Raw genomic sequence first — 27,899 nt, 5'->3', positions numbered from 1 at the left:
CACTGGCGGGAGAGCGATGCCACACTTGGCGAACCTCCCCAGGTCGGACACCGCCGCCTCCGCTTCTAGAACGTTCCCGCCACAGCGGGGCGGCGGGGCGGGGCCAGGGCTCGCGGGGGTGGGCGGTGCCCGATAGGCGGAGGGGGCGTGGCCTCCGGCGGGGTTGAGGGAGGTGTGGGTGGGGGTGTGGGCGTGGCGGGCTGGAAGCTTCCACGGCGCCGCGCGGCGGTTGGGGAGGGAAGCGTGCGCGTGCTGGAGGTTGCGCCCGCCGCTGCCACCGCTGCTGCGCCATGGACTCCCGCAAGCTGAGCGAGCTGCGGGCCTTCGTCCGGCTCTGCAAGCAGAACCCGGGCCTGCTGCACAGCGAGGAGCTGGCTTTCCTCCGGGAGTGGGTGGAGAGGTCGGTCAGGGGCCGCGCCGCCGGTGGGGTGGCCGTGAAGGGGAGGCTGAGGGTGGTGGTCGTGATGAGGGGTAAAGGGGGGAGGGGTGGTTTCGCGCGGGACGCGGGGAGGGGGCGTGCCGGCGCGCGGGCCCGCCGCGTGGCCGGGGTGCTGGGGGAGGGGGATGGGGGTGCGGACTTGTAGGGTCCGGCTCGGTCCCGTTCGGCGGTTTCTTGCAGGGAAGTGGCTGCCCCCTCCCCGCCGCAGGGTGCTTCGAAGGGGAGGTGGTTTACAACTGGAGTGTTAAGAGGAATTGTTGTTTTTTTGTGTGCGTGTCGTGTGTTGTTTTAAACTCTGGCTATGCCCGTTGCAAAAGCCTGCCCCCCGGCCATCTCAGTGGCTCAGCTTTCCAGGCTGGAAAGCCCCAGAGTGATACTTACCTCGCTAATTCTCGCATTATGCAGCAGAGTTGGCTAGCCTGTCTTAAAAGGAGACGAGTTTGTGGGGAGGTGAGTGGCGTTGGTTTACATCCTGGTACTTCAAAAAAAAAAAAAAAAAAAAAATTACTTGACGGTTACAACACCCGTAATGGTTCCTGGCAAAAAAACCAAACCAAAACAAAAATTTAAAAAATATTTTAAAAATGTTTTGCCCCTTGGAAGTCTCACGTATCAGGTAGCTGAAATCTTGCTCCCCTGTGAGGCCCTTCCAGTGCCTGCTGTTTACGGTGCTCAGTCTTCAGTGCACGTGTGGCCTGTCACAGCAGATGGTTCTCAATGTAAAAACAACCTTGGGTTCCACCCTGAGCACCCAGGAACACCATCTGGGAGGGGCTGGAAGTCCTTCGGTGCTGGCACAGAACCCGTGGTACACCTGTATTCTAGCTGGCGTGTCTCTGCTGCCAAAGTCGAGCTGCTCTGAACAACTCTTGACAACTAACGAAGCCAGTTCTTGCAGATCATGCTTTGTATGAAGGGGGAAGTTGAAAATTTATCTAGTGACAAACTGGGGTTTGTCTTAGAAAGTTTCCTTTGACATCTGAAAGTCTCTTAACTGTGCTTCCTGCTGTGTAGTACTTGTAATGAGTTGCATAGAACAGTGAGGCTTTGTCTGCATGTATGTAAGTAAAAGCTGGTATTTCACAGTATGCTGTATATTAAAAACGGCTACACTGAACTATCTGGGTTTAGTTTTGTTTCTTTTTTTTTTTTTTTTTTTTTTTTTTTTTTTTTACATGGATGTTTAAACTTTTTAATGCATTTAGATATTAGCATGGTTGTAAAACTGTTCCACTTCACTTGGTTTTGCAGTATTTATAGTACTGCATGTGTGCCTAGGAAGGAGATGCACAATTGCATGATCTTGCTGCAGGTCTTCAGTTTATTTTTCTACTGTGACAAAGACTTCAATGCCTCACTCTAGGTTATTTCCACTCTTCTGTTGTGTAATTCTGAAAGTGTGAATAAAGTATTTTGGAAGGGAGAGGAAGAACACCTGAATTCTTTAGACCAAAGAAAGCCTTAGGGAATGGAAAGGTAATCACCTGATCTTTAGCTCGTCTCCATGTTAATGGGGAGGGCTCTAACTTCCAGGTTATTTTTTAGAGTTTGTATTTGCTTAATAGAAGAGTGCTTGTATTACGAGTATGAAAATCAGGTTTTGAACTCTGGAGTGTTTTTTCCGTGTAAAGTCTTCACTTGGGCATCTTGATCTTGGAAGTTAAATATTTTGAAGTAGAACCTTCGTGTAGCTTTCTTAAGTTTAGTGATTTTCTTCACATACTCGAGGTAAATGCTCGATATCCAAGTGATACACTTGGATATTTGGAGTGGGGAGCCAAATTACTTTTCAGGTCAAACTGCCTGGAAGTCTGGTGCATTTCCCCCCTGTCCTTCTGTAGTACTGTCATTTGCAATGCATTTATTGGGTCTTCTCATTCTTTGGAAACTGCTTGAAACTTAGCATGACTGGGCTTCAGGTGGAAGTAAACTCAGTGAGCTTTGTATCTCTGCCAGGCTTGCCTGCATTAGTCTGAGAGACATAGGTTTAGTCACCAAGGTAATGTAGAGTTATTACAGAATAATGACTAAATGATGCTAAAATCCTTAATTTTTCACTAAAATTCTGATGACTGGTTTGTTTTTTTTTCCTTAAAGCTAACCATTCTAACTTGAATTATGCCAACTGCATGCAAAGCCAAAATGGAATGCTTTGTTTCTGACTAGCTGCTAATATTGCATCAGAAGTCTTAAGTCATTCCTGTTTTCATGCATGTTATCTTTTAACCTTTATTCTGTCTAGTTGTTGTATTTAAATTCTAGATAGATGCTCTCTGTATTGAAGGTGTACACTAGTGTATGATTATGTTTGAAGTGTTTTAACATCTCCTTTAGTCATACCTGCTTTTTCATAATTGTATAAAAATCTAAGTATTTTGCTTCAATTATTGTTAAATGAGTCATTAAAGAGAATGTGTTTCAGAAACCCGCAATTGAGCAAAAAAAAAAATAGCAGTCCTTAGTAGTCCCTAGTTTATCAACAGGGCTTTTTGCCTTTTTTTGTTTTGATGCATTTTCACCTTTTTTGAGTTCATAGTAATCTAGTTTCCCTCTAAAGATAATTTTGCTGCCTGTGGTGAAAATGAATGCATAAATTAAAGTTGCAGTTCTTCCAACAAGTCCTAAAAACAGCACTTGTCATCACTGTGACTAGTGGAAGTACGGAGTCATTGTTGCAATGGAATTCTGGCAGCTCCCAAGAGTCATTACTGGAATTGCACAACTCTTATAGCACAAAGGTTTGGTTTAATAAAAATTTTTATGGGGGTGTGCGTGTGCTTTTATATATATATCCCAGTTAGCTGCCTTTTCCTACAGGGGTGCTTCATGTATCTGTATACTGTTGCAGTTAAATACCTTGCAAACTTTGCATATATTCTTGCTGTGCACCGAATCATTGTAGTTGAATAATGATTTAAGGGATTTCACAGTAACTTGCTTTTGAATCATTCTAGGATTATAACTCTAGTTTAATTAGGGGGTAACTGGATAGCAAAAACATTTTCAAGGACTAGGAGTGAAACTATTTGGCCTTGGTGGTTCATGAAATAGCATATTGCAAAACATCTATGTATACATTAATTAAACATATATCGTAGACCATTGTAAGCTTGAAAAGTTTTTGGAGGGACATGAGGGCAGAAGAGGCTTAGCAAGATGCGTCAGCCTTGAGATGTTTTAAGGTGTCTGATTTAAAATAAGCTGATCCTCAGACTGATAAGTTATAATTGCCTAAGAATTTGATTCCTGCATGTTTTTTTAGCTTCAACTGTTCTTAAATACATATTGGAAGCTGGGAATGCTATTGACTTTTTAGAGTTAGAGGGTCCTCAGTCTTTTTCCAGTAAGCCAGACTTTGAAAGAGTCTTGCTATTTTTAAAGAGATAAAAAAAAAAAAGGCTGCCAACAAGCATTAAACAGTTCTTGAGAGTATTGTGTTACTCTGGACGTTTGCTATTAGCACTACTAAAAGGCTTCATAATTGGTAGAATTTGTAGTTTCCTTTGTGTAGAATACGTTCCAGATCTTACCATAAACAGTCCCTATAGTCCTAGGGAAAACTCTGATTTTTACAGGCTGCTAGAGAATTATGTGCTGTATTTTCAGTTCACAAGAGTGCAAATTTAGGAGAATTAGTGGCTACAGGTACTGTTTTTTGCTAGCTCTGCAATGATTTATCAGACTGCAGTTGTTTAGTCTTTGCAGTATCATTTAGATAAAGTAATGGCAATGTTACAGGGATATATCTAGGTTTTTGCAATAGCTTCAAAAGATGCTGGGTTTTTTGTAGCATGGAGTATTTTTTTTATGTCAGTTTATCCCTGTAATCTAGAGCCAGGGTAGTGCTGTTTGCTTGCCTTTTGATGTAGGACCTTGTGCCATGACCCGTCAGTCCTGCCCTCTTTTCTTGGCTTGTCCTGATTCATCCCTGTCCTGTTCACACCCCCCCATACAGGTTTGTTTTCAGCCAGCTTGGGGCCTGAGTCATGAGATGGTTGTGGTGGCAGGAGGGAGGAAAGGGGAGAATGAGACTGCAGCAGCCTGATTTGAGATGTAGGATCTCATCCTTAGGGTATAGATCTACGTTGCACTAATTCCTGAAAGAAGATACCCTGCACTCTTCCAGTTCCTCCTCCCTATTCCTGTTTGCCCAGCTCCTTCTCCTCTCTCCTTCATCATGTCTAACCAGTTATGTGGGGCCCCAAGGAGCTGGTCGAGCCTGCTGAGTTGATAGAAGTGGGGTTTTTCCCCTTTGGAGTGTGTATGGCAACAGCAATTGAAAATACCAGTTGATGGGAATGGTAATCCATGTGGCAACCTGCTATTAGGTGTTATTAGATCACAGAATCATGGAATAGCTGGGGTTGGAATGGACCTTAAAGATCACATTAAATGAAGCAGCTGGAGAATTCAGCCTGTACTTATTTCTGGCTGCTAACCAATGTTGATATAATATAGAAAGTTATTCTGTGTTAAAAGAATGCTGTCTCTTCAGAGTATGTTCCTTATAGTGAAGGAAAGACATGAATATTGCAGAGAAATAAATTTTTTTTCTGGGCATAAGCATTATAGACCATTAGGGTTCTCTTTACTTGTTTGAGCTCTGTTCCAAAAATAATTTAAGTAATGTATATAATATTAATACTTCCTCTTGATTTAAAACATGCTACGTTTTCAGGACAAAATCCATTTCAGCCAAGGAGGCAGCTTTTCCCTTGAGAAAGGGTGGTGGGTGATGTGGGATGTGCAGTGGGGTGACAGTGAGGCTCCAGGTGAAAGAGCCAACAGGCAGAATGTGCATTATGTTCCTATGAGAAAAGCATGGTGGGTGCATGGGGTTTTATTTGCTGGTTTTACAGTGAATTGGATCATGATGTTTTGTGTCACAATGAAAGCAGGGATTAACAGCAGGATTTGAATCAATAATAGACATGTCACTGTGTTGATAATCTTATTGTTCTGTTTTTTCTCTTCTCTGTTTTGCTGAAAAGTATGGGAGGCACAATACCGCCTGCTCCAGCCAATACCTCTACAGAGGAGACAAGCAAGGTAAGATATCAAGAATTTATCGTTGAAAAACTACCATTTGGACTCTGCAAAAATTATTGAGCCAGACTGAGGGAAAAAATGCTGTCAATTGTCACTCAAATAGGGTAGGTGGGTACGCTAGGATGAGTGATCAGGAGAGTTCAGTCTGAAGCTTGGCTATTGCATGTTGTAGATGACTTGTTACTAATGGCATCCTAGTTTGTTTCAAGTGTTATCATGCTCCATTTCCTTAATCCTGAATGGCTGATGTTCTGTGCTATCCAAAGGCCAAACAAAGCCCTGATTTCTATTATGTTCTCTGTTTATACACATCTTCTATAGTCATTAGTAATTAAATTATAATCTGCTTGAAAAGAAATATTAGCAAGCATGATAGGTTGTAAAATGAATGGATGAACTAGCTTCTTCATAAGACATTATTGTGAAGAGATTTTTGTTTTTTATTGTTTTAAGGAAGATAATAAAATTGGATTGTACATATTCATAGCAGAATTTTCCCAAGCTTGAAATTCTTTTGGAAAAGTAGATTTTTTTTTGGGGTGAGTTTAACAAGACAGTGAATGCTGGTGTTACTGACTAGTTAAAACTGTATGGAGGGATTGTGTATATACAGTGAGTATAGTCTGTGACACTGAATATGTGAGCTTATGCCTGTGGTAATACAGGATATTCCATGTTACGGAATTTGGTGGGAAATAGTAATGTAGTTACAAGTTGATAGGAAAACATAAAAAAACCTTTCTAAGTATGTTTTAAGTGGCAAAGATCTCTGACCTTGGGAAACAAGCAGTATTTTGGTCACTGACACCAGTCAGTGCTAAAGGGCCACAGCTTAATAGTATTAAATTGAGGGAATTTAAGATTCAGAGAATGTGTAAGGGAAGGCAAGAAGCTTGGAATGGTTGGTTGGTATTTATTGCAAAACTGGTTCTGAACTGGTGTTATTTGGATTATTTGATTTTTGTTTATTGAACTACACAATTTGAAGGACAAGCTTTACCAATCATAGAGGTTCATGAATCAAAATTTTGGTGCTCAGTTTTTTGCATGCATGATAGACTTAATCTGAAAGTAGGAGAAGGAGATGTATATCCTAAAAATAAGACATTTTAGCCACAGAGAACTTGAATGCTTTGAAGATCAATTTTGAATGCATTGTTATTTATTAGAGTAGGAACAGAATATCAGAAATAATGTATGCTTACAAGTACATTTCTCTTTCAGGGCAAAGCAGAGGAGCAGCCAGAGGAGCCAGTTAAACCACCTGAACCAGAAAGTGATGAGAGTGACCTAGGTGTGGAAAATGGATGACTTTATTATTTACCATTTTTATTACTTTATTATCAGTTTTATTATTATTACTTTCAGCAATTTCAATGTGATTCTGGAAATCTTTTCTGTTCGTAGACAGAGCTTAATCTTGCTTTTTTTTTTTTTCCCACAGAAATTGACAATGAGGGAGTCATTGAACCAGACAATGATGACCCTCAAGAAATGGGGGATGAAAATGTGGAGGTAAGCAGACTATGGCAGTAGGAGAGGTTTCAGATTTTGTCAGAGGTGTCAACTGAGAGGATATAAGTACTGTACTAGATAGATAGCCAGCTCTTGCTTTGGCTCTTTTCATCCTAAATAGAAAATCTATTGGCTTAAAACCACTGTCTTCCTTGCTCGAGATTCTATCAAAAGGTTCAGTAAAAAAATCGGGTCAGAAAACACAAAAAAAGGGTATCAAACACCCAGGAAAACTAGCTATGTAGAAATATGCCACTGTTCAACTTCTGTTTTGAATGCTTTCTAGCTAAAAAATAATGGTGGCTAATTTCTCTAAGATGAAAGCAAAGCTGTTTTTTGTGGGGGTTTTTTTGTTTTTTTTTTTTTTTTCGTTGGTTGGTTTGGATTTTGTGGGGTTTGGGTTTGTTAGTTGTTTTTTATTGTTTTATTTTGTTTGGTTTTTTAACTGTAATTTCAGTGCAAGTTAAAAACAAGATTCTGTAATAAGAAGCTGGAGCTTTCTTGGCATTGTCTTAGCATGGTAATTCTGGCCTGGATTACACAGCTTTTGGGTTTTGTGCTTGTTTTCTTTTTTCATTTTCTTAGGTAACTGAAGAGATGATGGATCAAGCTAATGAGAAGAAGATAGAAGCAATCAATGCTCTAAGTGAAGGTGCTACATTCTTTTTTAATGCATATTGAGAACGCTGGGTTTGTTAACTACTTTTAAAAACAGGAAGTAAATATCTTGAACCATTTTGAATACTTTCAGGGAAAAGAAAGCCCTCTTCCTTTTGGATATCCAAAACTATCTAGAACATGAAAGTTTTTAAAGTGTTGACTTCTCAATATCACTATAGTTTTGGGCAGAGCAAGGTGAGGTACTGAGGTACTGCAGCATCTTTAATTACAAATGAACCAATACAGTCCTTCCCTACAGTGGGAGTTGGACAAGATGACCCCTAAGGACTCTTCCAATCTGTACCATTGTATGATCAGTGTCTCTAGTAGTTGGTCTTAATGCAGTGAAAAGCTGTGTGAAGTGACTTCCCATTTGATTGCACGAAAAATTAAATGTACAAATTTAACTGGGAAAAGTTTCTCCTCCCCTCAAGTAATAATTTTGGAGTTGTACTTCAGTAACAGCAAGATGGAGAAATATATGTTCATTTGTTGATAATTTCCATTTGAGAAGAGCCTAAGGACACTGACATCCTGAGAGGCAGGTCTGGATGTAATTCTAGTGCATAATGATTGACACTTTACTGGTACTCATCTTCAGGTGAACTTCAGAAGGCTGTTGACTTATTCACAGATGCTATCAAGCTGAATCCTTGTTTGGCCATCTTGTATGCCAAGAGGGCAAGGTGAGTCATTATAAACTCATGTTTTGTGTTTCTGCCTATTCTATCATTTTTCTTAAGCAACCTAAATGCAGCAGAAAACCCCACAAGAGGAAAAGAAACAAGCACACTTTGTGCATTTTCTCCTAAATGTGATTAACCAGATTTGCTGAAGCAGCCTCATAAAGAACCTTGATAACAGAGTAAGTAACAAAGCAATGTTCCAGAATGCATTGTAGGAACATGGCTTTTGGTATGTCAAGTAAGAATAATGCTTTATTACAAGCACTTGCAAAATCTTAAAATTTATTCTGGGATTAAGATGATCATGAAAATTGTCCTGCTTTGATGAGGAGTTAATTGTGGATGGTGTGAATTGTCTCCCTCTTGTACCTGCTAAATGAATTTGTGAAATAGACTTGTTTCTGAGTCTGGTATTTGAACAGGACACACCCATTTCTCAGCCCATTCAATACCCACATTACTGCTAATTATGCCTACAGCATGGCAGAGGATGGTTCATTTGGAACATTGTTGGATTTGATGTGTGGTAGCCCTAATGTGATAATGCACAAATATATCTTCCTAGTTCTTGTGACAGGCTGGGCAAGTATGGTTGCAGAAGTTCCCATAGATTTGTTTGGGTTTTTTCCTCCTTTTACACACATAAAACCCTACTGACCATCAGTGATTTGATAGATTAGTGGATCTTGTCCATAGCAAGGTGTAATTCAAAGAAATGTTTAACTTTTGACTTCTGTTTAATTAATTACTATCCTTTAACTGTTCCTGTTCTAGTGCATCTTAACTGGCACATACCTTGCTGTTTTTTCCTTTCCATATCTAAATTTTCTCATGCAATGCCACTTGCTGTGGCCATCATAGTATTTTTAAAACTTCCTGTAAGTGTCGTATCTTCTCAAGACTGAGATTAGTAAAAAAATAAGTGTGTTAGGAGAAGTTTAAAAGTTGCCTCGATTTGGTGTATTGAAGAAATAAGCAAGCAATATATTAGTATATTTAAGACTGCAATGTAGCAGCAGTGCTTACAAGTGCTGTGAGTAATCCACTTCTCTGTTGGAACTGGATTTTGGTTCTGGGGGGGTTTGTGTGTTAGGGAGATCAGGGGTTTTGTGTAGCCAAGCAGCATTGTTATGTCTGTCATTGGGAAGGTGTAGCTTTGAGGTAGTTTTCTGACACATTGCCCACCTGTTACTTTCAAGAAGAGAATGTGTGACTTGGTGCTTGCTTTATAACAAGCCTTTATGATGAAGTTACGGGCACTCTTAATTGCTGATAAATTGTTTTCAGGAGGATATGAAAAAGCAGAAGCTCTGACTTGAAGTATCAAATAGTTTTGTCATCTCAGGAATGTTTTCTAGTGTTTCTCTTGTTCAATTTGAAATGCTTGAACTTCCTAAAGCACTGCCATGCTAGTTAATCCAGTATGCTTGTGTACTGTAAAATTTGCTCTTGTTTTACTTAACTGACATGGGTTTGTGGCTAGTTTTCTGGGTTTGTGTTTTCTTTTGTCTCTTCTTGTTTTGGTGACTCAGCTCCCGTATCATTTTGTAGTTCCTGATGATTCTAGCCATTGATCCTTGTATCCTGTATGATAATGTGTGCTTTTTTTGTCTTCCCATTGTAAAGACTCCCTGATATAGCATGCATAATGTGATTGTTGTTGTGTTCAAATTGCTAGTATCCATTGGCTATGGGCTCCAAACACCATGGAATTGAATTGTCCTTTGGTTTTGTGTATCCTTTCCTTGTGCACTAAAGTTATTCTTGCTGACAAGGCTTGATCCTGAACAATGAGTGCTTTTGCTTCTTGCTAACCATTCGCTTTCAGTGGCGGGGGGTGGAAACTAAATTTCAGTGACTTCATTATCACTATGGAATCTTTTTAAACTCAGCTCTTCAAATCTGTTACCTCACTAGCTTGCCTGTTAGTCACCCAAAATTATTTTCATCTGAAGTTAGTAACCTGGTATTTCAGTATGTACAACAAATGTTCTTGTTCCCACAGTGTTTTTGTGAAACTACAGAAGCCAAATGCTGCCATTAGAGACTGTGACAGAGCCATCAAGATTAATCCTGACTCGGCACAGACCTACAAATGGAGAGGAAAGGCACATAGGTAATGAACTGCACCTGTAGTTGATACTCACTGTACTTACTTATGGGGAACAGTTCTGTTTATGCATTCTCTCCTTTGTGTCTTTGAACTGCTTGTCTTGTACCTGAGAGTAGTAGCCATGAGCCAAGAAGCCATAATGCTGTATGTATGGCTTACAGGACAGAAAGAACGATGGTGATGTATTGATGGCAATTTATGGCCAGTCCTTCTGGCACTGTCACTTAAAAAACAAAACCAAACAACCAAAACCAAACAAACCCAACAAACAAACAAAAAACCCCCATGTCTTCTAGTGGCTTACTGTTCTACTGAATAGCATTTTCTAATTATTTGCTAACGATCATGAGCTCTAGGACTGTAGCTTTTGTTTGTTTGGAGGTTTTTTGTTTTCACTTGATTTTATTTATTAACCTGAAATTCTTAAACATTTCTCTGCTTCCTGTATTTCCTGTAAAGAGGATATCCTGGAGATCCTCTTTTAAATAGTAAATTAAATTGCTGTGTTACTAAGGGAACCATTTGTTTCATTTAGAGAGTGGTTTTAAGCAAATGATGTAATTATTCATAATGGCAGTAGGCCAGCATGCGTCCCTCTAAACTATAGTTGCACTTTTTAAAAAATTATGATAAATAAGCCAAAAAAAAAAGTCAGCGCTTCTTAGTGTCTATACAAAAGTTGAAGGAGTAAATGCTAATAGGACATAGAAAAAAAGAAGGCCTTTTAAACAGTGTTCAGAGAGTAGTTGGTCTTTAATGAAGGCCACGGAGACTAAGAACGGGAAGACTGGTGCATAGTTTGGATTAACACCTCTGTCTGTAAGCAGAAGGGTTTTTATCCTTTAGGGGTACCACCACTTGCTTAAATTTTTTTACTATCAACCATTTATATAAATGAATAGTTATGAAGTGCTTGTGGTGTCTTGTATGACCTTTTCAACTAAGACATGGTGCATCCAGTTAGCTAGGATGTTGAGTGCTGAGTGATGTAGATCTGTACAGAACAGTGAATGTGTAGTTTTACACTGAACATGTGCCTAGGGGTGCAGAGTATTTTTATTAGTGCGTGTCGTGTTTAGGTAGGATACCATTTCCCTGTTAAAGCCTCCTCATTTATAGCCAACAATAACTCTTGCTGATTGAGGTTTAGTTTCCTCATTTTTACTTCAAGCAAAAATTATTGTAAGGGTATGAAGCAAGCAAAGCATCCTGTAATGGTGTTACAATATGCAGGTTACAAAACCCACCATGATTATTAAACTTCTCCAAGTCCATATAGCTACAGGTAGAAATAGTGAATGTCACATGCTTGTAAATACTTTGAGAAACTGAGAGTTCAGTTTGCTTTTTGCCTGACAAATGTTGGTGTCTTCTGAATTTCAGACTTCTGGGTCACTGGGAGGAGGCTGCTCATGATCTTGCATTGGCTTGTAAACTGGATTATGATGAAGAAGCTAGTGCTATGCTGAAGGAGGTGCAACCAAGGGTAAGTGGGAAGGCCTAGAAGAGATTCCTCTCCTATTTGTTTGAGTGATATTGTTGCCTTAATTCTTCCAATATGCATAGTTTTGTAGGAATGTGGTCATGTATCATATGACACTTCAAACCGAGTTTATAAATGATTCTGTCTTCATTCACAGCTGTTTGTGGCAGTGTGTTGAGTAATAGTCTCTGTGGCTGGAAATGTAACTGAATTATGAAATAGTAAGTTCCATTTAAAAAAATCTTAACAGAAGTCTCTGAAGTGGTTAAAGTTTGCCAGGCATTTTAGGATCTAAACTAGAACATTCGGAAGAGCAAGAGAACACTGTGGTAATAGAGTCTTTAAAACAAATTATTACGAATTGATCAGAAGATTCATCCCAAACAGGTTTTACAAAGAAAACCTTCTTCGCTGTGATTTGTACTTTCAATAGTCTGCCCCATGAGGGCAGCATAATCTCTGTTAGACTGGTTTTCAGCTTTTCTTGAGTGATTGATCCCAGCTTTTCTTGAGTGATTGATCCCAGCATTCTTTTAAGGAAGAACTTCTATGTAAAAAGTAAGACTGTTGCTAGCAGGCTTTTTTTTTTTCATCTGTTTTTCATATTTCTTTAAAGTTTTTGACAGGCCATGGATTAGTGTTGCATTGTGTTGGGTTTAAATGGCAAGGCTGGGGGGAAGTGGAGGCTGCAGGGTTGGCCCCTCCTGTAAGGAGATAGGGGGCTGCACTTATGTCAGACAGAGCTGGTGGTGCTTGCATGGTAACATATGTAAGAAAGGGTTAAAAACTGCTGTGCAGCAGCTCTGAGAGAGAGGGGAGTAAAAGAAAAACAGGAGAGAAGCAACCTTACAGACAAAAGAATCAGAAAAGAAAGATGGGGAGGAGATTTCTCTGCAGTGCACAGAGGGGACCATAGTTAAACAGGTCGTTTCACTGGAGCCTGTGGGGGTCCATGGTAGAGCAGATAGTGACCCTGCAGCCCGTGGAGGATGCCACACTCCAGCAAGTTATGACCCTCAAGAAAGCTCTTAGGAGTCCACCATTAAGCAGGTTCCTGGCAGAAACTGCAGCCTGTGTAGAGGAGCCCATGCTAAAGCTGTTTTATTGGCATGAGCTGAAGCCCTTGGGAGACCCATGCTGGAAAAGTCTGTTTCAGGACCATACTCTGATACAGACCCATGTTGGAGCAGTTTGTGAAGGACACTATCCTGGGGGGGAGGGGATGACACACCTCTGCTGGAGCAAGGAAAAAGTGTCAGGCATAATGAGTGACAGGTGCAGTGTTACATCCCCAACCCCCTGTGCTGTTTGGGGTTGAGGGAGGCTGTGGAAGAGTGAAAAATAAAAGAGTGAAGTTGAACTTTACTAATAAGGGAAAGGGGGTTTTAGTTTTGTCTTTGTTTCTCATGATTCTACTCTTTAATTAGCAATGAACTAAATTAATTTTCCCTGTGTTGAGTCTGTTTTGCCCATGATGGTAGTGGATGAGTGATCTCCCTATGTTTATCTCAAGCCAGGTGCTTCTCCATCTTGCTTTCTCTCCCTGTCCTGTTGAGGAGGGGGGATGAGAGAGCATCTTAGTGACCATCTGGCAACTAGCCAGGCTTAACCCATCACATGCATAAAAATTCCTGTGTCTGGTAACTTCATCATTGATTTTTTCTCCTGTCTTTGTAGAAGAATGTCTCAATTCAAACAACCATGTAAACCATCTTGCAGCCTATTAGTTTATGTGGGTGTGAAGAAAAAGGACAAGGGGAAATGGTTTCAAACTTGAAGAGGGGAGATTTAGGTTAGACATAAGGAAAAGTCTTCCCTGTGAGGATAGTAAGATGCTGGAACGGATTGCCCAACAAAATTGTGGCTTCTCCCTCCCTGGAAGTGTTCCAGGCCAGGTTGAATGGGGCCCTTGAGCAACCTGATCTAGTGGGAGGTGTCCCTATCCATGCAGAGGGGTTGGAACTAAGATCTCTTCCAGCCCTAGCCATTCTATGATTCCATGATAATTAGGTCTTAGGTCTCAAACTTTTTTTATAAGAGATGTATTTAATGCTTGGCTGAGAGGGAACCTTTTATATCCCAGTTAATCTGCCCATGCACAGAAACGGCAGAATATGCCTGTGGTACATTAGTGTGTAGTTGCTGGCTGTGTGGGAACTTGTGTTTGTAGCTCAAGGAAAAAAATGTATCGTTTTTTCATGGGTGATTTTTTTAATCTTAAAGTGAAGATGATTTGTTCCCCTAGTTTATTAACTTCCAGCTTTCCTAGCACTTCTTAGTTTGGAGCACTTTCAGCCGAAAGTCTGAATCAAATTCTAAAAATGTTTAGTTCATCTTGAGAAAATCTTAGAAACAATGGAAATCAAAACTTTGGAAATTTTTAATGCTTCATTTAAAACCAAAACACCTCTCTTAATCAACTACTGAATGGCCTGTTACTTCAGGTTCAGATAACCTGTACTGCATTCAGTATCAATAAGTCCTAAAGCCTGCAGTGTACTTTCTCTGACAGATGTGCTTCAAGGATGATGTGGTATGGAATGAACGTCTCCTTGCTAAAAATAAGTTATATTGAAACTTCACTACTCAAGATTTCTTCCTTTATAGAATATTCTGAAAGAATGTAAGAGTATCCATTGTAGTAGTAGTTAGTACCTCTGTTCTTGACCTTTGATTTTGTTTTTTAGTTGCAGGAGTGTTACAGGGTAACCATCATACACAACTTGGGAAATCATGAACCAGTTTTTGTAATACTATGTAAGGATACATTCTGGTTTCAGGAAAGGAGTGCTACAGTTAGGGTTCTGTTGTTAAAACAGGTCCTCTGTGAGGAGCTTTGGAATTCGTTACTAGCTTCTCTCTTCCATTGGGATTGCAGATTTGATAGATTTGAGAAGAAGCTCTGTATAGAAAGCAAACTTTCTCCCCCAATAGCCCATTCTTATTTTGGTTCAGTTCTTTGGTCTGCTTATATCTGTCTAGATGTATATGCTGTAAAGGCATCTGGAACAGCAATTAACACTATCTAAAATGTGTGTGTACAGGGGAAACTATACCTCCTGTTGTTACACCATTGAAAATTCCCTTTTCTGGGGCACTTGTTGGTTTTTAGCCCTGGAGAAGCTAATATTTTGAAGGGACATGGAATGATAATGTGTTTCATTTCTAACTATGGTACAAGTTCCAGAGTTTTATAGCAAAAAAGTGTATATGGGAGTGCATATTCTGATTAATCCAGTTAGGGCCAAGTAGACAAGCAGAACAGATTGATTCCTATAACAAAGGGGCTTTTAGGATGTGGTGATAAATCTTAAGAGTGTATTGATATGCACTGTGAAATATTCTAGAAATTTATATGAAATCTGGTATTCTGGTGTAACAGGCTCAGAAAATTGCAGAACATCGCCGAAAATATGAGAGGAAGCGTGAAGAAAAGGAAATAAAGGAAAGAATGGAAAGAGTGAAGAAAGCACGGGAGGAGCATGAGAGAGCACAGAGGGTGAAATATTTAATAATAAGACTTCAATATTTCTTAATACTTTGAAGAACATCATAGTTATTTTGGTTAAAGTTATTCTCCCCTGTAATTAATTTTAAGTCTTAGAGTTACATTTTAAGGAGTTCAGCCCTGTCATGGTTACCTGACCAATAATGAAATCTGGAGAAGGGGCATTGTACTGCATCTGCTTTTATTGCTTACGACAAAATCAGGCTCTGGAATCTAAACTAATCCTGTATTTCAATAAGTCAGTTTATGACTGTACCAGAATAGTTTTCACTTAAAGTATCTCTCTCTCCCAGTGTGGGGGGGGTTTAAATTCGGGATAATGCTTTGCTTCTCTTCCTCATCTCTTGGCACAGTTTGCTTGTTTTTTTCATGCCTTCTTGGTTTATTTTATTATGTTGGGGGTGGGAGCTAGTTCTAAAAATGTAATTCAAGGAGCTAAAACAAATCACAAAATTCATATTCAGTAAAAACCTACTCCATTTATCTGCAAAAACATACTAAAGTAAGAGTAAACAGTTGCTATTTATTGACAGTGGTTTTGTACATAGTGAAGTGCTTTGTTTATTGTAGTAGCCTACCTGCCTGCAACAGTTTCAGCTACTTTTTTTTCTCCTAAAACCGTTCTAGCAGTAGAAAACAGGCTGTAGTTCCATTGCATTGTGTGATGTTGTGCTTTCATCTGCAGGAGGAAGAAGCAAGACGACAGGCAGGAGGAGCTCAGTTTGGTGGATTCCCAGGTATTTTATTTTCAGACATCAGTACTCGGGACTGTTACTTCCGTGGAGAGCATTATAACTGCAGTTTTTATAGGATTTGTTCTCAAGACAGAAAAGTATTTTATGAAGTTTAGAACTTGAATACAAATAACTCTGAGCCCTTGGGGGAAGAGGGATGGGATTCTTTCTACTGAAGAGGATTGATGCTGAGAAGCAAGTAGATGCAAAACAAAAGTCATTTTTGATAGATAACAAAATGAAGGGTCTAGATCTGAGCAGCAAAAGTGCAGTATTTGGTTAGTATGTGCTGAAAAAATACTATAAAAATGTTTTCTAAATTACCGAGAGTGCCTTGGACTAATTCTGTTTAAGAGCAGTAAGTTTAAAGTTGAAAATTGGGTTTGAATGTTAGGGAAATCTGTGCTGGTTGCAAGCTATTGCTGAACAGAATAGCTACTCAAGAAAACAGTATACAATTTACCTTATAGAAAAGCTATCCTTTAACAGTTCTACAAAAATTGGGCTTTTCTTGTTGGTTTTGGTGTACAATAAATTCCAGAGAAACAAGAATAAGTACTAAAGCTCTTGAAGACTGAGATGTAGATGAGGCATGCTCCAACCATATCAGCTTGTCAGGGGAACCAGAGAGAGACCATATCTACTCTGCTCATTACAGCTGGGGTAGCTGCTAATTCAGGATTCAGAAATGGGTCTTGAAGCACTTAGCTTCAGGAATACTTTTTTTTTCTTTGGTGATAATTTTTTCAACCTTAAGTTATCAGCAAATGTGGAATGTGTCTGGGACATACTACTATTGATCTGCTTTTGCCTTGAATTTTTGACCTTGGGCACTCAAACTTGGGCTCCTGGGTTTGAGACCTACGTAATTTAAGTTAATGAGAAAAATAACTGCATCTGTGTACAAGGTGCTAGAATCTACCACTCATTACAAACCTCCTATTCAATTGGGTTGAAGACATGGGTGAAATAAGATGTAGGTCTTCACACAAAGAGAAGGTGAAGATCCTGCTTTTCATTTAGTGGAGCAACTGTAGCCTTATGGAAGGCATGGCTTTTAGAGGTGTGGCAAAGGAACAATATCTTGGTCTCACTCAGTGGGCCTCCTGTATAGATTAATTGTTTTTCATCATGCATTTTTCTTGTTTTGGGTTTGCAGGTGGATTTCCTGGGGCTATGCCTGGAGGTATGCCTGGAATGGCAGGTATGCCAGGTCTCAATGAGATTCTCAGTGATCCAGAATTTCTTGCAGCCATGCAGGTGAGTGTATTTGAAATTCAAAGCTAAATGTTCTGAATGAGGGAGGAACAGTGGCCGTGAGCTAAAAGAAGGAAGAAAAATGTGAACTTCTGGATAGCAATGGGATATGTTGCTTATTTCTGTTGTGAAATCCTCTCCTTCTGTGTTTGGTACCAGATTACCTGGAATCAATGTTGTCTGTTTTTCAAACTGGTGGAAGCTTAATTAAAGGTGTCCTCTTCCTGCCCCCTGCTCACCTATAATAGGCAAAACGGTGCTATATTAAGTTCATCAGCTCTTTCAAGTCTCTGGAATGTTTATTTGCCACATGGTATGATTAAATTTTGCTTTTTTTTTTCTAATCCACATACATTGTGGCAAGATAATTATGCACAAACAAAAGAATATTCTTAATACTGTTGCAACATAATAGACTGCGGTAGAATTGATATGAGAATTGCCTTTATATTTAAGGGATTAAATGTTTGGGTTTGCCAGAGGCAAAGTAGTATCAGAGTATCAGATGAAAGTATTATCTTTTCTAAATTCATGTTCAGAAAACTTACTTTCCCATTGCTTAATTAGAATTAGTTGCTCAATGTTACAATGACTTTCACACACAGAAAATAGTCCAGTAGATTAACTAGAATGTATCTGACAGCATCAGTTTTAGGAGCATACAGGGTCTTCTGTTACATTTTCTGGATTGCTGTGGTTTAACCAGAGCTATGTTTTGTTCTCAGCTCACTGAATGCCTGATCCCCCTCTAGATAAAAATGTCACAAAAGACCATTATTTATTATGCTTTGAAATCAAAGAAAATGCATCCCTTTCCATGCAAAAGTTTGTGGGTTCCCTTATGGCTGCTGGCATTAGGAAACACACCTCTACTTAGGCTACCACAGTCAGTAACATTGACTTGCATGCAGACCATCCAGAAAAACCCCCGTGATTGTAGTTGTATTTGTTACCTGGCTAATGTATTCTGTAATACAGGAATTTGAAGGAAGGTTTGCTGAAAACAGAGCTTTGGGGTGCAGCAAAGCATGAAGTGCTTGCCACATGCTTCTAATAAGACTCCATTGCATGCTGATTGTATATTCCCCAAGAACTGTAGGTGCAAGAATGTGTGTTGACAGTGGTTTCTGATAATGCAGGCAGGCTTTAACATGTCAGCAAAGCTGTAGGTCTCTTGCTGACCTCTTTTGTACAAACCTTACATTTAGATATGATTTATTCAGCATTTCACCTATATCTATGCTCCTGCCTTTTTCTAAAATGTCCAGCTGACTACATTCTGGTCCTCTCTGAACTGGTAGTATAAGCTCTAGTCTGAAATGGGTAGTTTCTAATGCTTGGCTTTTGCTCAGTCCAGCTATAGAATATGTTGACAGTCATAGCTGAAATGGATAAATTCAGCTATTATGTAGTCAATTGGACGTGTTACAAAAAAATGAAGATACAGAATTTCACAAATCTCTCCCAGATCTCTGATCTTAAGATGCTGATTACCTGACAGTATGTACAGTTTCCCTTTTGTGAGGGAGATGAAACACTTAAATTCTTCTAATATAAAAGATTAGACTTGACTCTTGGTTCCCAACATATATAAAACATGTCTGAACCATGTGGGTGATTTCAGTTGAGTCTGCATCTACCAAATGTAATTTTGGATTGGATTTGGTTTTGGCTGTGTTGGGCACAGTTTTTGGCTGTGTCTGATGCTGGAGTAGGTAAGAGGGTGGTGTTATTGTAGCACAGACAGCTCTGAGGATACCATTTGGTTTTTGATAGCTTCCAAATAATGTATCTGTGGTAGCAGTGGTCTAGAAGTCTAGGAAAGATTGTATCTTTCAACTACACTACTTAAATGTGCTTGAAAGACCAGCAAATGAAATTACAGCTGATGGAGATGATTTGTGTTGGACATGATAAACTGCTTGCAGTTGAGCTGGATTAAAGCAAACCTGAATCTTTGCAGAACTTGCTTATGTTCATAACTTGTTTCCAGGCTGAGATGTAAAATTGGTCTGTACAGATTTATTGAAGGGCATCATTCAAAACATATATGTAAAATAAGTCAAATCAGTTCAATGTAGGCCAAAGATGTACAGAAAAAAAAAAGATTAATGCTTCTGATGTTAAATTGAGATGAATTTGGTATTCTTTCAGCCACTGACTTCAATGTATTTGTGAATGAATGTATTAACTGCAACACAATAGTGTAATGAGAAATAACTTTATCTTCCATTTGTGATTTCTCAGAGGAGGTGGTGAATGACTGAGAATTAGATGAATTTTTTTTTTAAAGTCAAGCATTGCCACATCATCTGCTCACAGTCCAGCAGATTAAAATTGCTGCTGCTAGGAAGAACAGAGATGAAAGGGACGAGTACCAACTATTGTTCAGAAAAACAGTTAACCTATCATGCATGCTACTTATATAGAACTCTTGTTTCCTTCAAAATGCATTCAAGATGTGTGAAAGAATTTATCCACTGGATGTCTGTGTTCAGTGGCTCCTGTTTTGTGGTAAAAGAATTCTTACCCGTTCTTACACATTGTGCTGTTATTATAACAAGTTCAGTACAGACACTGGTGTTCTGTGATGCAGCATTAACAGCATGGGTTTTCTTCAAGACATCTTGCCCAAAACTCTGATCTGCTCTTCTCATATTAAAAGATGAGCAAGACTTGATTTGTGTTAGAACTGCTTACCTGTAGACTTGTTTTATAAATGCCCTAATTTTTTTTGCTTTTTGTCCTGCAGGATACAGAAGTTATGCTTGCGTTCCAAGATGTTGCCCAGAACCCAGCAAATATGTGCAAGTACCAGAATAATCCCAAAGTCATGAATCTCATCAGTAAATTGTCTGCCAAATTTGGCAATAAACCCTAAGGTCCTTGCTTCTTAAAAATCATACCTGAATGGGAAGGATTTAATTTGGCTAACCAGTGTTGCAATAAAACAAACCATTGTACCTCTGATCTTCTTAGGAAGAGAAATGGGGTGTTCTAAGGAGAACTTCTCTCTAGCCCCAAGTGGTGACTTGATTCAGTGATTGGTTTATAGTACTCTTAATTACATTCAGATGACCTAGTTTCAACCATTCCTCCTTGTCCAAGAGATGCAAACTTTTATAGGTACTACAGACAGTTTCCTTTGAATTAATACTCCTGTAAGAAACTAATATTCCAGGAGTGTAAGTGCTGTTGTGTTGTTTTGGATTTTTTTTTTTTTTAGTTATTCCCACTAAGCCAAGAGAAGCTTCAGCAGTTGAAGTCTGTCTTACTTACCTTAGGACAGAAAAGTTGGCCTAGTCACAAATAGCAAAGGTGGGACAAGTCTGAAGAATTAACTGGATAAAGGAATTGTCTGTAAATACAAGGGGGTTTTTGTTTGTTTTGTTTTGAGGGTTTTTTTTAGTGGGTGATTGACTTTATATAGCTATTAAAATTATCAGTATAACCATGCTAGCTAAGTACACACTGGAACTTCTGGCAGTACTGCAAATAGTATAAAAATTTGATCACCACAACTGTATAGCAAAGGTACTAGTTCTATCCTTTGCATATCCTGGCATGAAGTACATACTGCAGAGGCCACAAAGGTTTTGATACAGACTCAAATCTTGTCCAGCACCTTTACATAACATTTTATTTATCAGTCTGGGTATGGGAGAGCAGCTTACTGTCTGTGCTTGTGCTCTTGTCCTTTCCCAGTTGGCATGTCCTCTGCTGGTTGCACTTGCCCTTTCCTGGGGCCATGCTTACCAAGTTTCATCTATTTGGAAACTTTAGGCAGGGAATCTCATTCCCATCACTACCTCTGTCCCACTAAATGCAAGCCATCCAGAACATGTAAATGCAGAGTTACAAATCAGTGAAGGGGAGAACAGCCAACAAAATGGCAGCTCTGGGTTCTGAGTCGGTTTGAGCCCTTACATGCTTATTGATTAACGTTTCCTGGCCAAAGTCCTGCTGTCTGTGTAGAGGTGATGACTCTTCCTTCACCACATACTGTAGTCTTCCATCTTTTTCTTGTTTTCTTTTCTTTAAAACAAAACAAAACAAAAAAACCCTAAAACAAAAAGCTATTGTCATGGTTTTGTACTTCTGTGTTTTTGAGTCTTGTGATACCGAGGAACAGGTGAAGCAGCTGGAACAGACAGAACATTCTTCTAACACTTGTGGGTTACCAGAGCATGGATATCCTTGAAGGCAGTGTCTGTGCTGATGACTTTCTGTTGATTTGTCTACCAGTAAAAAAAGTTGTTGCTTTTGTTTGTCATAGCTAAGACATTATATTTCTGTAGAAAAATACCATAGTTACCTGTTCATCACTTGAGTCTCAACATTTGTGTTACTCATGTAATTCTGTATCTTAAGCCATAACTGTTACAGTTTTAAATAAATCCAGATTGGTGTAGGAACTCAAGAGCAGCTGCAAAAAAAAAAAAAATAAAAAAATCCCCAAATGCTTTTTCTCATACTAATGACCCTGCAGAACAAAATGTGAATCTTTTTGCCTAAGAAATATACTTCTGAGTTCTTCTCTTAGCCTTTAAAAATAAAGTATGGTTTTGAAAAATGAAGCTTTTTGGGTTTGTGTAACTCTGATAAAACCTATTATGTTTAAATTAAATGTAGAAGTGCATCAATTAAACAATATATATAACTTGTGATTTATATTGGAACTAAATATTTAAGGGCTTGTCTTTAGGACCAAATGAACTCAAATGATGATTGAGTGTTGCAGTGTGCCTGGCTTTTGGTCATAATCTTGATCTGTTCCCAAGATGAGGTACTTGAAGTAGGGGGCCCATCAGTATGGGCTGAAACTCTGTTTCTTCATTCAGCATTCTGCATGTGTGCTGTGTGTGAATTAGAGTATCTCAAATACAGATTTATTCCTTGCAGTGTCCCTTTACTCCATCTTGGCTGTTCGTGTATGTCTATCCATGACTAGTCAGAAGTAGGAAGATGCCCCTAGCCTAGTAAAAATGGTTGTGTCTGTGTCCTGCCTGCTTGCTTACCCATGAGTTACCCTTATTCAGAGCTGATGGATTTGAGAAGAAACGTTCTCCCTAATTTTGGTGTTAATGTTAGCAATCTAGCTTAATTCTTGTGAGCCTTTGGGAATGCACATCCCATGATTCTTGTGGTGTAATGGTTTGTTTGTTTGTTTTTAATGTTATCTGTTAAGTTAATTGAGATGTCTGGGCCTCATCTCATCCCCAGGTTGGTATGCAGACATCTAAGCAGTTAAACTGGTTCGAACAGATATACAAGTGCAGAAAGTTAACTGCCCAAGAGATGAGCAAAGATAATGGGTTCCAAATGTGGGATATAAGTAACTATATGAGGAAGTTATTTTTCAGTGCTTGCTCCAGTATTTCCTGGCTTCTCCTTCCAGTTACTTGCTTCCATTAAAGCACAGAGTAGAGATGATTCTTATAAGTACATTGGCAATAATCAACTCAGCTGATAATTTTACTAAAAACACTTGAGCTGCCAGTGTGAATGAATCATTTAGTACAGCGTGGTGTCAGAGGTGCTCACCCAGGTTCAGCTGTGCAATTGCTGCCATTTGAAGCAAGTCATGAGCTGCTCTGTTCGTCCAATTTGATGCTGCAGAACTGATGATCTGGTCTGCCAGAGTATGATGGTACACCTGCAGCTGGCTGGTAGTCAAGGGTCATAGCCCTGTTACTGTGTGTGTGAGTCTGCATGACTTGTCTGTCCTTTCTGTGATTCATCTGCTGCCCCAAGGGAAAATGGAAAAAACATCAAGTTACGAGGTTATGTGCCACTTCTGGACTGTACTATTTCACCGTGAGCCCTACTGCACAGTAACGTGGAGAACAGAAGTCTTGGTGCCTTTACCAGAAGTTTTTTTTAAGATTTCTCTGGCTTCAGTGTTGGGCTGTGAATAAAAGACATTTGTTGAAGTGGCTTGGTTTGTCTTTGCTAGAGGACAGTGATCACATGGGCAGGAACAAGATTATCTCAAAGTTGGATGAAGGAAGGTGGGAAAAGATGGGGCAAAGCAGTGATAGGCCAGAGGCAGAATGGGTAAATAAAAAAGTATTAAAAAAATATGTAGAGGTAGAACTGTGTGGTAGAAACAGCTTGTTGCACGTGGCCAGCAATAGTATCTGTAGCTTAAAATAATCTATCTTTAAACACATAATTTTGTTTTTCTTGTTTGACACTGTCAGGGTCTTTGTGTCAAGTTCATGCAGGTCACACTTGAATATGCCTGCATGTTCCTCTTCTCTGAGATGTAAAAGCAAATAATATTGTTAGGGGAGCTTGTAGCAACAGCTGTCTGAACAGAATCCTTCTCCCAAAGGGATGGGAGATTGTAGAGATAGCCAGAATGAGCTGGAGCCAGGTCAGCTTTGGCATGAATCTTCCTGTGGAGCATGGCATATTTCTGACTGGAAGTGTTTGGAGGCCTCTTGAGCTCTCAGAAGGCACCCAGTCCAAGGGATAGAGCTGTGCTTTCAGGGTTGTAGGGCAGGTAGCAGGTAGATTGTTGGAGTAGTTCAGGCCAGAGGGTTGTTCAGCAGCTGCAGGGGAGTCTGATAGCGGCTGGTATTGGTACAGCAGTGGATTGGCATCCTTGAGCCAATTCACTGGGACTATCATAGCAGTATTTTCTTCTGATGTCTAGAGAAAGGGATTTCATGAACCTTAATCAGAGCTTTGAAGTGGTGGGCCTCAGCCTTACTTCATATCTGATGGGAGTGAGGGCAGCATTTCAGGAGGGTAATTCTGGATTAGCAAAGAGTTGATGTGCAGTGAAAACGGCAACTTCCAATTGGATGCAGAGACTGCTACAGTGACTCTCATCAGAGTACTCAAGTAAGCAAGCCATCAGAGAGCAGTAGTATGATATAAAAAAAATGAAAGTACTTGGGGAAACAGGAACAGTTTTAATGTGACAAAGAAATGAAGCAGGTCAGGTGGTGGCTGCTGGACCTGTGCTATTGAGCAACAAAAAAATTCAGGTGATTTTGGGCTCTATCGCAAGGTTAATCACCTTGTGAATCAGAGCTTAGGTAAGTCATGTGTGCAAACCTCCTTTCATCCCCACTGATTGGAGGTCCTATAGAATGTAAATACCAAGGTCTTTCCTGTAAATCTTTCTTTCATGACTAACAAATCAAGATGTTGACTTGTCATCTTGCTAACAAAGTGTTATTACTGTAACTGTCTGATGTGCAAATGAACTTTTAAAATGTATAGATAAATGGTCTCAGACAAGGTTAAGATCTTGTCAATAAATAAATGTATTTGCAGAATGTGTTAAGATTCTTTTTGTTAAGTGGGTAACAAACTTTGGCCATGGTGGCTTTACATTTCAGGTGGCTACAAGGGATACGAGTTGGTATTACATGTAAAGAAGCTGAATGTGAAAGATGACAGAATTGGGGGTAATAGTTTTTCTTGGCATTTGTGCATGAAGTACAGAAGCTGAAGCAGTCAGATGGTAAGAATAATTCATGTAGAACAAGGGAATTCAGAAGGAATACTTAATTGTAAACTATAAATAACGAGGATGTGAGGTCTAATGCAGTTAATATCAAAGGGAATTCGGTTACTGAAAACTTCAGTTTTCTAAATAAAATGTTCTCACTTTGGAGGGTTAGGAGTTCATAGAAATTAGTTTACATTTTAGAAAGAAAAGTACCAGCAGAAAATCAGACCAGTCACCTAACAACCAGTGCAATATTTAATAAAATTAACCTCTAAAATAGACTGAATGTACAAGCAATTTGGAAATCAGCAGAATTAGATGGAAAGATATCAAACTGTTATACTGAGAATGAAGTGATTGAGCTGCTGCTGCCAATTGCACTGCCTCTCATTAGAGAAAGTTCATGCTGTGGCTTAGCCCATTAGTGTCTAATTTTAATCTGGAAAGAAAATCAAGTGCCACCTGCACTCTCTTATTTCTGGTTTTACAAAATGTATCTAAAAAATGGCTAATCACTAACGATTTGTAAGAAAAAATGGCCACAACTGTTACAAAAAATTGACATTAGCTTTTTTGTGTATTGCCTCACAATAAGAAAAGGTGCTTGAGAAAAAAAGACATTTCAGAAGCTGTTTGTAATGTTTTTTCTTTAGTCTCTTGGGTGAAAATTTTTCAAGTCTGAAGAAAAAAAAGCTGGAATAAATTACAAGCCTTTAAAAAAAAAAAAAAAACAAAAAAAAAAACGCCACAAAAATGTGCAATTAGAACAGACGTTAGACATTTATCAAGTGCTTGGGGAAAAATACCAAAACCAAGGCACCAAAATTTGTGTTTGTCAATTACTTAGTCTATGTAGTACTAATGGTGGCTAAGGAGCACCTGGTCTGAACTAGTAAGGCTGGAGATTAAATGCAACGATAGCAAATGCAAGTAATTTAAACTGAAAAGCCTTCCCACTTCTCTGATGTCCCTGAGCCTAGATGGAGTGCAAGGGGAGAACTCAGGAGGTTATTCCAAAGGGATGGTCAAAATCTGTTCAGACAAAATGAACATATTTTTAAGAAATGGGGGGTTTAATACATTCATGATTATGTGCTTGCTTCTTGTGCTGGTCTTTCCAAGATCTTAAGCCAGATCTTGCCAAGTTTGTGTGATGAAACGTAGCACTACTTAATGAATTCAGATTATCAGCACATGCAGTCTTACTGTGTTAATCTGTAGTTGCTTTGATCCATGATATACTGAGAATATGAGCCAGTTTATCAGCCTTTTCTGAAAGGTAGAGTTTTGCAACAGACTCAGCCCTTTTGAATTTAGTAACTAAATCTGTCTTAACAGGTTTCTACTCTCTAATAAATAGAATTTCTAAGCAAAAATAAAATATTTTCTAAATTCCTTTATTTTAAATTGTTAGAACAAGAAGAGTAGTAAGGTAAAATTCTTAAATTCAGTGTTCATTCCTTTTTTCCTAAGGTAAGACACACTGCAGAAGCAGTAAATTCAAGTCACTGGAGTCACTGACAGTGTTGTCGTTCTTCAGTATGAATCAATCAAAGCTGTGAGCTGGCCAAAGTAAATCTGCTGAGAACAAAGTTGCTCAAGATCTCTTACCTCCTTGTACAGGAATCTCCAAAATTAAAATCACATAAAAAGTTCTAAGATGGAGTTTATATTCAGAGAATGTTCTCATTTTAGTTGCTTAACTATGCTCGCTTCTTGCATGCTTTCAAGTGGAATTGACAAATTTGTGTAAAAGGAGGTAATTTGGGCCTTCTGTCCTTCAGTGAACTCCACCTGCACGTATTATGTGTTTTCCTGAAGATGCACTGAATTTGCAGCTTTGCTGCAAAGTCTTAATGACATGTCTTTGTGAAATTTTATATAGGTAGGTTCCATATTTTCCCCCTACAGAACACACTGATGCATCTTATTTAATTTAATCTGTAGCATTTACATTGTTTTTCTTGGCCAGCTTCACTAGGTATGTCCCAACAATGAAGTAAATCAGGTTTGGAATATTGCAATTGTTGCATTACCTGTTAATACTCTTTTGCAATTTATACAGTGCATACTGTTGTATTAAAAATGGTTCTAAATAGAATAGCAGTAGTACAGAATGATTTGGGCGCATTATACATGATGGAAATTAACCTGCAGTACAAACTGAGAGTAGGTGAAAACTTCCCTCTGCACAAGAGGGACAGAACCACAAAGAACAGCAGTAATGTGAGCTTGTATCTTGCTTGAGGTGTTTCTCCAAAAAGCAATGTACCTGATTGTGCAAAGTTACCTGGTCTAACTGTTACCTGTTTTTCTAAACAAGTTGCTCCTGGGTTTTTTTCATGCCTGGAGACAGCCAGTGAAGAGTATATACACCTTAATTCTAAAGATTTGAGTCTTTTGCATGTGTGTGTGGGTCACAGATGAATGAAGTCATCATTGTGTGGTTAATTTCAAGTGCTTTATTAATTCTTAAATGACAAATGACAATGAAAAGTAAATGGTAATTGGTTATTAAGCAATAATTGAATGGTAACTGAAGAGAGATTTTATTTAGAAACAATGGTCTGATACTGGATAACCTGGTGAAGGAATGACTTCCCAAAGGGAAATGGCTTTATCTAGCTATGCTGTAGTGAAACTTGAGAAGTGTGTAATGTGCTAACTGCCCTGTCTTTGTTTAGAAAATGAATGGTATGGTAATTCCTACCACACCTGTAAGCATGAGGAGCTCTTGCAGCTCAAGCAACAAGGCAGCTGGAGACCTGTGGTCAAAGAATGGAGAATTATAATCTGCTCATAAGGTCAGACTGCACCTGGAGTATTGTGTTCAGTTTTGGTCTTTGCTGTACAAAAAGGGTGTTGACAGCCTGGAGAGGGTCCAGAGAAGAGCCACAAGTGTGATCAGAGGAGCACCTGCCATACGAGGGGAGGCTGAGAAAACTCTGTTCAGTCTTGAGAAGAGAAGGCTTTAGGGAGACCTTGTT

The 27,899-nt window shown here is 39.2% G+C and overlaps 1 protein-coding gene across 1 annotated transcript; it reads left to right on the top strand.

The window, feature by feature from the left end:
* Positions 1-176: 176 nt before the first annotated feature.
* Positions 177-22,021, top strand: ST13 (ST13 Hsp70 interacting protein). The gene is made up of 12 exons (XM_071731895.1): positions 177-400; positions 5,431-5,488; positions 6,713-6,782; positions 6,933-7,003; positions 7,589-7,655; positions 8,265-8,349; positions 10,355-10,465; positions 11,846-11,948; positions 15,328-15,444; positions 16,139-16,190; positions 17,347-17,447; positions 20,197-22,021. The coding sequence occupies exons 1-12, from the start codon at positions 291-293 to the stop codon at positions 20,323-20,325; spliced, it is 1,074 nt and encodes a 357-aa protein (XP_071587996.1). The 5' UTR covers positions 177-290; the 3' UTR covers positions 20,326-22,021.
* The last annotated feature ends 5,878 nt before the right edge of the window (positions 22,022-27,899 follow it).

The sequence above is a fragment of the Heliangelus exortis genome, chromosome 1 (assembly GCF_036169615.1).
Source record: "Heliangelus exortis chromosome 1, bHelExo1.hap1, whole genome shotgun sequence".
In the NCBI taxonomy this organism is placed as follows: Eukaryota; Metazoa; Chordata; class Aves; order Apodiformes; family Trochilidae; genus Heliangelus; species Heliangelus exortis.
The sequence above is the reverse complement of the archived record's forward strand: the minus strand, read 5'-3'. Positions and strand labels throughout refer to the sequence as shown.